Genomic DNA, 13617 nt, shown 5'->3' on the forward strand with positions numbered 1-13617 from the left:
ATTTAAAATCCAAAAACAGACGAAGAATTAAGTTTAAACATAACATTTAGAAGACGGAAATTAATTTCTCTCCAATCTAATAATTTCCAATCGATTGGCTTTCGCCAATTTCAATTTCATTGGCCTTTCACCGCCATAAAAATCGTATCTTTCGTACAATCTCTCAAATAAATACATAATAGAAAGAGCAGTGTACCAGCTGGCAGTTCCTCGACGACGCCTTTTCTTCGAACAACGGCCGCATTTTCTACACGGAGGAGAATTATTCGCCCGATATCTCACGGATGGAATCCACGTCGCATAATAGCCTATCCCCACGGTTTCTATCGATCCGATACGCTCGATGGACGTTGGAATAAAATCGAGGGAACGTACGATCGCGTCCGGCCAACAATCGATATCCAATCGGGTATCGGATCGATCGGTTCGATGGACAATAAGCGTGACAAAGAGGCCACTCCGCTCGTTTCGATCGCTTTTACAACGAAATATTCCTCGACGTTTTCTCTTCCAGAATCAAATGGAATACCACGCATCCCCTACTTCCACTCGGAGAAGGAAACTTTCGAATATGCAAATTCCACCTTTTACCGGTTTTAATTTTTCATTATGTAACTTAAAAGGTTATGAGTGCATCGTTATTTTGGATATCGAGCCAAATCGCGATAATGGGACGCATCACTGATCGAGCATCATCGAGATGGACGAAAATAAGATAAAATAATTTTTATCTTATACGATGTTTCTTCTAGAAAAAGTCACTTTTCCTTTGCCTCGGTTTAATTAAATAACACATCTTTTCGTCCATCCTTTCATTTATGCATACATCTTGATCTAAGATAAAATTATTATTTCTTGCTACGTGAAAGAAAAAAAACTTGGAATAAATATAAACCAACAACAAATTTGACGACAAATCCATTTCTGAAAAATAAAATTCTAAAGTTTTTTCTTCGCGAAGATTTGAAATAATTTATTCTAACTCTGCTCCGTTGTCTCTCCCATTCTTTTTTCATTTCTCATCTTTATCAACACAATTTTCCTAAAATTATATCGCTCGTTCGAGAAAAAGAAGATTCAGCTTCGCCTTGCAGAGAACCTCTCCGCGACCATGAAAATTCGAAGCGACAATCGTGTGATTCGCCCCCTTTTTCATCTCCTTGGAGAAAAAGAGAGATATCTATCGAGCACGGGATGGAATTTTGCCGCGTTCCCATGAAACACGGTAGATTAACTCTTCCGACGAGTTGTCGGTTCGTGCGTCCGCTAAACTTTTACTTTGCAAATCGATAGTGGTAACAGGCGGATCGCTCCATCGTCACGGGAATCCGCGTAGACTCGGGCTCGTGAGAAAGTTAGCAACGCGTTTTGATCTTTTAATAGGGGAATAATGTCGAGAGCGAGATAGAACAAGTTTCGACCTCGTCGATTGAAGTTCGAGAGATGAGATCTTGGAGTGTAAATATTACTCTTCGGTGGAAAAAATTTTTATTTTGATCCTCTTTTAGAAAACTGGCTTTTAGAAAAAGTCGCTGGAGGATAAAATAATGTGATAACTAATTGTAGAATATCATAGGAGAATCGTGGTAGCCGTGATTAATTAATTAAGGACGAATCGATCGTCGAGAAGAAGAGCAATTTCATCTTTAATGGCAGCTCGTCGTAAGAAGTTGGGCCGTGAAAATTAATGACGCGCCCGTGCAATGTTATAGCACATTAATTATTTAGAACGATTATCCACAGTTCGAAAGGAGAGTATCGGTTAATCCGCTTTCGTGCCACGGTAAAACGTGCAATGGGGGATATAAGTACTTGTTCTATTAAAATTTTTTTTATTCCCAAGTTTTCGCCATGCAAAGTGGTTTATCGAACTTTCACAACGTTCAAAAAAAAGAGATAAAAATTGCCTGGGAAAATCGTAGAGCGAAAAGATTTTTCGAATGCAGTTTGATTCACCGTTTGATGGACGTGATGAATGAATTAATTAACACTGTGAGAACAGCAATTTAAAACCAATATATCGAGGATCAGAAATATAAATTTCGTATCTACTTCTTATTCCGATTTGCTCATTAAATCATATATTTATAATTTTAAAAACTATTTCATGTTTACAAATAAATTTTAAAAAAGAAAATTGTCATATTTTTTTACATTGAATAAAAATGGGGAAAAAACTTGCTTCTCGATTATAAGTAATTTAACAAATAATATTAATGATTATTTTGCGAGAAAAGATTGGAAAAAGATTGAAGAAAATCTGCTGCGATAAAAGGAACATGTAAATCCTAAATTGCACAGAGTCAAACATGACTCGGCACAACTACTTCGCGAATCAGCGTGTACACTGATAAGCTATCTCAGTCATTAATAATTGCTAAACAAGCAATAAGCGTGCAAATTGTAATAAGCTTGTCAATTATACAATACAAATAATAGCATGCGACTTTTTGCGCCTCTTATGATAATGAATCGCCAGCGTTTATTCTATTAAGAAACAAACAGTTAGGTAATATTATTTTTACATGTACGATTATTTATCATTTATACAGATAAAAAGAAAAGACTTCTACTAAATCTTTCAACTCCCTTCCAAATTATTCTTACACGATAAGAAATATTATTTGTTAATGGTAAAAAGTAATTCATTGTAAAAAAAAAAAATAATAATAACTCTTTGAAAAGATTTGTTCGCGAAACTCAAATTTTAATAGCTTGACAACCAATAGAAAAATACACACGTATTGCAATATTCAGCATGGATGGTCACCTTGCCTTAAATCGAAAGGACCTATCTAACCTAACTTAATTTCTAGACGGTTTTTTCTAAGAAGAGGATACAAAAAATGCAGCAAAAGGGGTGTGAATAAAGGAGCCGTACGAGGGGAGAGAAAAAGTTTGAAATGCTCGCCCTTGAATATTTTACATCTCTTTCAAGAGGGGAAAGCGCATTCCCACGAGGCGAGGCAAAGGCCTTGTGGTTATGTCGTATTAAGTCGCTCGCTCGTTCTTCGACTAAATCCTGCACACGTGAAGCTGCACTTGATTAGATTAGATAATGGATCGATCGTGGAGAAAGAAAAAAAAAACGAGGGAAAGGAAAGGAAAAGTAATCGATGTGGCGATAAGAGTGACATCTATTAACGTCGATGTTTGCTAGATGTTTTAAAAAGCGAAATCTTTGAACTTTGTTTAATTTATATAGATAACGATCGATTTTTACGAGTTTTTGTAACGAATACACAGCTTCAAAAGGCTTTCAATCGAAGAGGTTTTTTCCTATAAAGCTTTTGTCATTTTTTTTTTTTTATATTTAAGTGGCAATATTCTTTTCTTTTATGTGGATTATGGAAGAGAATAAGATTACGGGTGAGAGAGAGAGAGAGAGAGATTTTTATCTTTCGAATAAAAATGTATATAATAATTCGTAGAAACTTAATATTAAAGTTTTAAAATTTATGTCAACTTTTGAATTTTTATTTTTTTATCTCATCTGAAATTTCTAAGAAACGATGATCTTTTCTTCATATAAAATTTACAATCTTTCCCAGAAATTTTTATGATCATTTTAAGAGAAATAATAAGATAATCATAAAACATTCTATTGATCATTGATACTGCGATGAATAATCAAAGATATGATTTTGTTAATATTCTCGACATAATAAGAGAATCATAAACTCATTGATATTGTAAGATTCAATTATAAAATTAAGATCGATACACATCTATTGCAAGATAGAGTTAGACTTATTACAATGTAACACTATATCGGTATAAAACAAAAACCTTTTTTCCATTCTCCAACATTCTTTATCCGAAAACGAACACAGCCCTACTATTTCTTCGTTCTTTCCACGTGTAATAGTCGAATGACGTTGAAAAAAGTAAATAATAAAGTGAATAATAACAAAAAGATATAAATCTATCGTTTACCTTGTGATTTCTCGGTGTCCTCGAGAGATTACTGCGCCCATTGATGAGAACATTGTCGTTGCAGAACGACACGTCGCAAGGGGACGGTGGACCACCGCTGAGCTCCCATTCACCATCGTCTGTCGTCGACGCGTCCAACGTGGCGTCCAACACTATGATACCACCGTCGCCGACCTGCAACCGAAACAAAGAAGAGAAGAAGAAGAAGAAGACCAAAATCATGGAACTTTTGTCGACCGAGTTTTCAAGCAATTATTTCACCCGGCCACGAAATATTTTCACCTCCGCAGCGCGACGAAAATATCCATTTTCCCTTAGAGAAAGAAAAAAAAAATTTCCACGACACGAATAGCCCGTGTTCAAAACCTGGGCTATTACACGCAACGCGGGCAAAGTGGATTTCTGCTTTGTACGAGCATTCGCGCCCACGTATTCTCCGCCTCCGTTGCAATTTGCAAGGCGAACCAGACGTGTCCCAACGACACAGACCTATCCCAGGTGTTCTCCCGAAATAAAGGACTGGCGAAGAAGAGAATATCCGCACGCGAGGAACGTGTATTTGAAACGAAAGCGAAGCGAAAGGTATAATTTTGTATAATTTAGAATTATTTTGCTTCGATAAATGAATAAATTATTCGTAAATTCTCGTTTAGAGTTACGTTTATATAGTTTTGCTAATTATAAATCTCGCATGATTATACTATTTAATATTAATTATTTCGTAGTGATAAATGCAAGAATTTTTTCCAATATCTTATTTATACATTTTTCATAAATTTCTAAAAATTTAGAATTCAAGTGACCAATCTGAATCTGAGGAGTCTCAAACGTCGTGACTTTCTCGATACGTCCGTTTCCTTCGAAACATTCAATGTCGAATGATTCGCATTGGATGACACGCGCGTTATTCATCGACATCCGCCGCTTTTCAATTATTTCGTGAATGAACATCCTGTCGATTTGGAAACCGCTTTCAAACTAAAAGCGGCACGGAATCGTCTTTGACACGCACCGTCCTTCGTATTCGATTATCTTTCCATACTTATTTATATCTGTATCAAGATATTCCTCGTGTTTATCTCTCTTCTCGAATGATTAATGCGAAAAAAATATAAGATACAAGTGATTTTTTAAACATATAGATGATTATTTAATTAATCTATCTTTAATTATTATTTATCGTATTGTACAGGCTCGACTGCGAATTTTTATTTATTAAATTTAAAGAAAAAATAAATAAACAGAAATTTATTATATTCCTTGAATATTCGGTGTCTCCTTCGAAGAGTAAAATGTAGCAAAATTTTCTGCAAAATTTGCAGTCTACTTATAAATGATTTAAATTTATGGATAAAACGAGATATCTCTATCTCCATTATTCCACACATCCAATAGAAACACTCCAATGGAAAATTATAACTTATATATAATCAAATTTCGATCAATTCCTCAAATACAATCTTCTCGCTGGAAAAACTTCAGCATCGAATCACTCATTCCCACAGAATCATTTTCATCCATCATCTCAAACGGTGCACAAATGGAAAATCATTCCCCCCTCCTCCTCCTGCAAAAATTTCTCCTGCCGCTCGTTCGAGGGGATAAAATCGTGCGTGAAACGAAACGATCGGCCGATTTCCGGTCCAGTTCCACCCCGAGTCGTTTCGAGAAAGCGATCCATCCGCGCGACAATTCCCTCCTCTTCCGCTTCCCCGCTCCCCGCTCCCCCAACGCCGAAAGAATTCGGGTTGAACGGCGCGATCTAAGGAAGAAAAAATGCGGTCACGGATCATAACGCGAAGCCACATTACGGACGAGCAGAGATCGGGGCCGCGTAACGCAATATCTCGATTTGAATATAAACGTGCCACGGATTCACTGGAACGAGAAGATATCGATCACGAGTCGCGGTGGATCATCGATGAGGAAGACGATAACGAACGACACACATATCTCTCGATTTTTAAATTTCCACTCGTAAATTGGAAAATTAGATATATTTGGAATATAGTTGTATCGTAAAACAAATAAGATCGAGCAATACTTTTTTATTATTGTAATATTTCGAGAATTATCATTTCACGTGTATTTAAGAACATTGTTGGAATAATAAGAAGAACAAGAATAAGGAATTCAAGAATTCCAGAGTTTTTAATTTTTCCAATAAACTGCGTTTAAATATCGGAGGAGGAATAATTGTAAGACGTTAATTTCTAATGAAAATGCAATTCCCTTCTTTTTCTTTTATTGGCTTTTTTAACATCGACGATTAAAGAGCGAGCGAAATTATCCGTGGAAATTATGGTACAAATGGTAATGAACGTTCACTGATGCGCCCGTGAGAAGAAAGTAACTCAATATTTCCGTTTTCTTTCCATAGAGCGGTTAGATATCTCTATTGTGCATTACGCAAGCGATTCCACGCGATAAGGGATCGTGAGAAAAATCGTTCGTTTGCGTAGCGTAATCTCACTGAGTGAATCCAAATAGCCGGATTAATTCTGACACCTTCGAATTAACGTTAATACATCCACGCCGTAAATATAGACCGCTAACGATTACACCGATTTCGTTAGTTAACTCTGGCAGCCACCCACGTATTTCGAATTTACGAGGTTAATTAATTGAACAGGATGATTTATAATTCGTTAATTAAAAAATATTCGCTTCGGAAATGGAACTAATTGTAAGATACGCAGTTCCGTCGAATTGCGTTGGAATAATTTTGAAAAGTAAAAGGAAACGATTTAAAATTCGATGCTTTAAAGTCACGCTGTTGGTACAATTATCGGTGACAAAGCTAATTAGATAATAAAAACTAGATGAATTTATTTGGATTATAAATATTCTTTGAATCGAGGCAATTTAAGTTTCACGGTCCAATGATTCTCGAGTACTATAATCATAACGAAATTAATTCGAATAGTGAAAATTAGATAACTCTGAACTGGACTAGTTTTTCAATTTCAAAAATCGACGACAAAACCAATTAAATAACAATAATTAAATAAGTTATATATATCCTCCTGAGCATCGAGGGAAAAGCATAGATGAAGCAAAGGTTGAGGAAGGAAGGAGCGGCAATGAACCTAAAGACGGGGGTCCCTGACTTCATGAGAAATTCCCAGGACGTTTCTTTCCATTATTCCAGGGGTATCACTCTTACTGCAGAGACCTTGAACCCTCGAAGAGTCCACGACACTGTCCCAACGAATGCACCTGCGCTCATGAAGATGTAAGCCCGCATAAGTTAGCTCTTTTGTCGTGTCGCTCGAGGAGTCAAAAGAGAGACGGACACCGGATGTGTGTATGTGGGGTGTCTTGAAAATAAGCTTGCCGAGTCAATGGCCTACTCGATTTCAAAAGTTTTCGATCAAGAACTTGGACGAGTAATTTAAGAGAGCAAGGTATGAACTTGAGATATAGAAGAAGATGATGCAACGAGATAAGTGATTTTAATTTATTAAGTTTGTTTTTAGTGTTTTTTATGAATTTCTTTCATCCTTACGTTTGTTAATAGATTGTTGGATTCTTTTGTAAAATCAAACTTTGAATTCAAACATGAGACTATATCATTAATTAATAATAATGTGTTTTATGAGTTTTGTGTAACAAATTTATTAATTATTTTAAAATGAGTATATAAAAGATGTGCATAACATCATATAATGGGAGGATATTTTCACATTTCTTTTACTGAAAATTATTCTTCCACAGAGGAACATTTTATTGTGAATTTTGTGCGAATAAATGTAATTAATGAAAAATTTAGATTTTTAAAAGAATATTTTATTTTCATTCCAACCATTTAACGCCCATGAGTTACATTTAATTTGCTTGTTTTTCAGCAAGACACGGCTTCATAGATTCATGGTCTTCGAATAATGAGTTTAGCAATCTAGTTCAAACAATGTAATTATCTGCATATGAAATTATAATCTTTTTTCGCGAGCGAGATTCTACGCGAATAATTAAAACCGTATTAATTCTCCGCAAATTTATTTGCATTTTGCGTTAAGCATACTCATTAAGTATAAGTCGATCGAATCAAGGGCTATCACGATTTGATATCTCTTCAAAAGAAATTTCACCGACGTTTCTGTTCCATATAGCGATATAACAAAACACTAATCCAGTTTCGATTAAAGGTTGTAAAAATAAGAATGCAAACGTTTAAAATTTGGATACGATACTTTTTGAATTATTTTCTTTGGATCTATTCTCTTTATTAAAAAGATATACAATAATAAAGAGCGATATATACTGCATATTTACAATTCATATTACACTATTTTTCATTCCTTATTACGTTCTTATGCTAACAACATATATTTTTTCACCAATATACTGGGTCTTTTTATTTCCTGAAATAATTTCTTGTTTTAAAAAAAAGAAATTCTAATCCTATTACAATCTATATAATATTATCGACATCTTATCCAAATTAACCTTCTCGCAATAAAAGCAAGAAGACGATTGAGATAAAAATACCACACATTTAAATACATTGCCTCACCACACAAAAATATACTTATGCATATTAATTACAAGGTCGTAGTTGGAGCACTTGATCAGTCCCGTTCCAGGAAATCCAGGAAAGTCGCTCTTCCAAGAGTCGCGCCTTCGCGACGATAATTCTACAGACGAGAAACCGATTTTATCTCCGCCAGTTCCTCAAACCAGAAACTTTCTCCCCTTTGTTCTACCCTTTGTTCGACACTGGTCGTTTCATCGCCAACCATCAATTTAAACGGCGGCCGGTCCCCCGTGGGACGCGGAATTATGCAACGGAAGGCCACGCCCCTGTCTTGTTTCTCTCCGTCTATTCGCGGACTCGACAAATTTATTCGTCGACCGAAAGCGGCTACATTTTAGTCAACGCCGCTAAATCGCATGAATCAGCCACGGTTTCGCGAAAAATTTCGCGACCACTAACCGGGGGCGAAGCAGCGACTCGTCGCGACGGGTTTCTAAATTGGACCACTCGCCATGGCGGGGAGTGATTCACGCGATGTCAGGATTAATCCGTGGAGGCCGTTAACGACCTTTCCGCGATTTTACGCGCATGCTATTCTCGTATTATGCACACCATAAATTGTATTATGGCCGCAGATATGCGTTATAGAGATTGTAAAATTTTTCTTTTTTTTTGGGAGGAGCTTGCTTGCACTGCTCGCGTGAAGTTTCGTCCAAGCTTTTGTGTAATATCTTTTATTGATCCTGAAATATAATTTTGGAAATTGAAGATCAAGTTGAATGGAAATTTCAGGCTATTTTTCGGACGGTTGATGAATTTCGTATTGAATGCTTTATCTTTGACACGAGGAAGTCCAGGTATTTCTGTACTTCGCTCATTTGTATTTCACTGGATGTGCATCGGAGCGAGTTATGGATGTTGAATTGAGCGAAATAAATGAATGGATGTTTAAAAAGAAGGGCATATGTTATATTTTATAAAATTCGCAGGAAAACGTAAAAAAATAATTCCTTGTTCACTATACCAATTAAAGAAGCAGCTGGTGTAACATATGCCCTTCTTTGAAAAATATTTTTCAAATATGTTACACCAGCTGCTTCTTTAATTGCTATAGTGAGTATTGAATTGGTTTAATGTTTTCCTGCAAAATTTATGAAATGTAGCACGCTCCTCTGCTAGACATTTATTCAAATGATAGCCAAAAGAAGGATGAATATAAACGAAATATTTACACATCGCTTCACAAAATATCGGAAATATTTAATAAATTCCATGTAAAAACCGAAAAGGATCAAAGAGAGAAGAAAGCTTTTTTTTAAAACTAATTATCAAAATTATTTCATTTTATTTCTCTTATTTGAGAAGTCTTTTTTTCTTTTCTTGTGAATAATTTCTGACAGAATCATCGAAAGTAACGATAGATAAGATATTTATTATACACTTTCCACGCGTTTCTGTTCGAATTCAAATCTGAATTCATTATATAACCGATGAAATATGACGATGAGAAATACCGCAATGTTCGAACCTCGCATGCAAATGCAAATTCTATCTATGACCGACAGTTGTCCCCGTTCGTGTTACGAGTCAAGTTTCCCCTCTGAGAGCGTCTGGTCAAGGTCAAACGAGGTCATACACTCAGAATTTCACTATAAATTGTAGTAATTCACGCGTACTTTGACGAAGATATTTTTTTACTCATCAAGAATGTCATAGGGAAAACCTCATTATCAGATGATCAATTAATTTTGTAAAAAAATTAATAAGAAACCTGAAGTAACTGTGTTTTTAAGATAAAATTTAAGTCTTTATTTACCTGTATATAAATTATTACAATAACTGCAATAATAAAATAAAATTCTTCATTACTTAAAGTAATATTCTATGTTATATTATATATAATTATGAGCATGTATGTTTGGATAAAAATAACAATTATTGGAAATTCATAGTGTATAAAGAAAAATAAAAAAAAATACCTTCACATCATTCAACTTTTCTTCCTAAATTCGATTATTCATTACTAGTGTCTAATTAGAGGACTCTCGAATCTATAATTCTCTTAATCCATCGCCAACTGGATCCATCAAATCACAAAAATTGTGAGAAATAAAATCCTTCTTAAATATTTTTTACCATATTTACCGAGCGGGCCAATTACGAGTGTCGTGAAATAAACCGCGTAACGGATCCAACCCCGCAAATTGATTTTCCCGCCATTGAATTTGTCCACCGCGGTCGATAAATTTCTTCGATCGTGCGGGATACCTGAAGGTGGCGAGCCATCGCGGCTCTTATTCACTGCCTCGTCACCATGATAAAAACGTAAACGGTAAATGGGGTTAAGGAATGCACCAGCTGGCCGATTCGAGCCGCCGTGAACCGGTGAACGGAGAAAAGTTCATTAACGTTGCCTCGTTAATCGCGTTTAAACACGGCGCCACGATTAATTTCGTAAATGGGCTTCTAATAAGTCATGGGTCCCGAGTGTCCCGCAGTTTTTTACGAGAGATCGTAAATTGAAAAATTCCTCCAACCATTTAACGGTTCAATAAGTGTTTATATAATAAAATTATTATTCCAAGTAACTTTATTCGAAATGTTACTCTTCCAACGATGAATATTCTTTCTTTTTGAAGATAATCGTTTGTTGAGGATCGGGCTTGGAAATATTTCATTCCAAAGTGTAATTAAAATAACGAATAAGGATTCGAAGTGATGGAAGAAGAGTAAGTTTTTATTTTATTTGAAAGTTAAATAAATTATTGGGTTGTTATAATAATTTCAAGACGATTGTGACGAGATTATCTTTTTTCTCGATTGAATCTCAAGTTCATATCGAGCATAAATTATCAAACTAATTACGATTTTTGTTAAAAATAATATCGTGATTTATTCACGGTGAGTTATTCACGGTTAAAGTGAATTGAAATTTTATCTCTCGTTCTTGTCATAATGGAGTGTAAAAATAAAAATTTACAATATTTTTCCAATGACTTATTGAACAACTTAATATTATCGATCATTGGAATTAAAAAAACGATAATAGAATCGTTTCTTTATGATCTTAAATATTGCATCGATAGCAGTCGATCGTATTGCGCGTATACACAAGGTGATTCATAAAATCCTTGTTCATGTTTCAAGGTATGGATCATTAAAATAGGAAACCTTATATGATGATATCGATCACTGCACAAATATTGTATGTTTACTCTTTGAATTTTTATACGCGACAAATACTCGAGTATTCCTTTACATTGTATGAAAAATTACATTTATATCTACTATAAATTTATTGAAAAGTAATATCTCTTTATTTTCACTGTACGTTTATGCACACATAAACCTAACACCCTATCAACCTCCACTTAACCTGAAAACGTTTCTCAACAGTTAAAAATCACTCTGCTCAACTTGGAAATTGCCGAAATTCGAGTTTGAAAACCGATCGAATTTCCAAACGACACAAACGACGATTTCAATCATGCAAGAATGCATTGTCCCTGGGAGGAAGGAAAGAGCATGAGAGGAGAAGCCATTGTCGCGTGGCCTACATACCAAAAATCGTAGCGGTTGATTCAGTTGCGACACGATCGTTAGAGCGCAATGTTCCTTAGAAGGCCGGCTTAAGGATCGAAACGTGATAACGGGCCTTAGAGCAAGTCGGCCAGCCAGCTTCTCCCGTGGATCTATGCAAGGTCTTTCTCTCTCTCTCTCTCTCTCTGTCCAGGACGGCCATATACGAGAATTCCCATACGGTCTTATGGAATGTCACCGGCCACGATGCTGCCATTTCTTGGCTAGGCCTGTTCATCGGCTATCTGACTTCTAACTAGCAATTTCTCCACGAGTAACCACGACCTCCCGTGACCGCGTGCCGATCGGGGAGGAACTGCGAATTCGTTCCTTTCTCTCGGTCGAAATAAACATCTCTATCGAGAATCGTCGAGATAATCGTCGAGATTACATTCGATAAATTATCACCCGGACGCGACTGAAACGAGTGCGATCCAATCGATCGATCGATCCTCTTTAACGGATGTCAAATATGTGTGTCAAACGGAAATTTATAAGAAAGGCTGGTAACTAATTTAATTCGTATATTATACAAGTTGTATATATTTATTACAAGTAATTGTTATCCGTAGAATAACACATGGAAATTCGTTTAATCAATAATACTTAATTTTTAAATTGTTCATTTCCAGAAATATATATATATCTTCATCTTTCCATTCGAATCGAATTAAAATGATTATCGCCTCGGGTACGATAAGATTTCCATGTATTTACAAGCAACAGCTGACTAATGGTAAAATAAATAAGAGGAAAGAAACCAATCTTGACGAATTGAAAATCCGGCTGCGAATCACTGAGACTGAAAAATCTCAAAAAGAAGAAGAAGAAAAGAAAAAAAAACACGGATGCTATAACTCGATGCAAATAGCGGACTACGGTAATAGTTATCGAAAGAAAGAAGGTCAAGGATACCTTCTCCAGGCGTAAACTCGATTACCGTACACATGCAATACGGTAAATCTGGAGACGAAACGAGAGAACAGTGGTTCTTCGAACGATATATATCTACGCGAGTTTCCTTTCTCTTCATCGATCTGATCGGGCTCTGAGGCTCTTTTGTAAAATCTTCGAAGCCCGTGTATCGCTTCCCCTCAAACACTCCCTTATCGAGAGTCACTTGGAAAAAAAAATCGATAGAAGCGTCTGACGCATCGGCGATATCCAATATCGCTTGTGTCTTCTTAATTACCAATCCGATAAATATCCAACTGACTCATCGAGGTGTGTTTCCTAAACTTTAGAGATAGGTTGGATGGTATAGACAGTCTTCCTGTACTTTTTCACGTTTTAGGTATAATTTTGACTAATATTTCGCAGCAAGGTAATAGAGGAGCACTTATTTGAATACTTTATAAAAGTTATATTTGAAAGAAATGATATTGGAACTTTATATTGATATTAACAATATTGAATTATGTTATTAAAGAAAATTGCTCTATATATAATCCATTGTATAATGTACATGTAATATTTCGCGTAAGATAGAATTATTGTTGATATATGAAAACTTCTGTGTGACTGTGTATGTATATATATGTATATATATACGGATGAGAAACGTATTTATATAGAGATAATGATTGTTGTGTGTTTATTTTTCTTCGATGATATTAAATCGATAA

The 13617-nt window shown here is 35.5% G+C and overlaps 1 protein-coding gene across 1 annotated transcript in view; it reads right to left on the reverse strand.

The window, feature by feature from the left end:
* LOC107997076 (uncharacterized) overlaps window positions 1-13617 on the reverse strand; it is a 41192-nt gene that overhangs the window by 16884 nt on the left and 10691 nt on the right. The window contains exon 2 of the mRNA XM_017055458.3: window positions 3937-4110. Coding sequence (XP_016910947.1) covers window positions 3937-4110 — 174 coding nt within the window. The remainder of the gene's footprint in view (window positions 1-3936; window positions 4111-13617) is intronic.

This window comes from Apis cerana, linkage group LG3 (assembly GCF_029169275.1).
Source record: "Apis cerana isolate GH-2021 linkage group LG3, AcerK_1.0, whole genome shotgun sequence".
NCBI lineage: Eukaryota > Metazoa > Arthropoda > Insecta > Hymenoptera > Apidae > Apis > Apis cerana.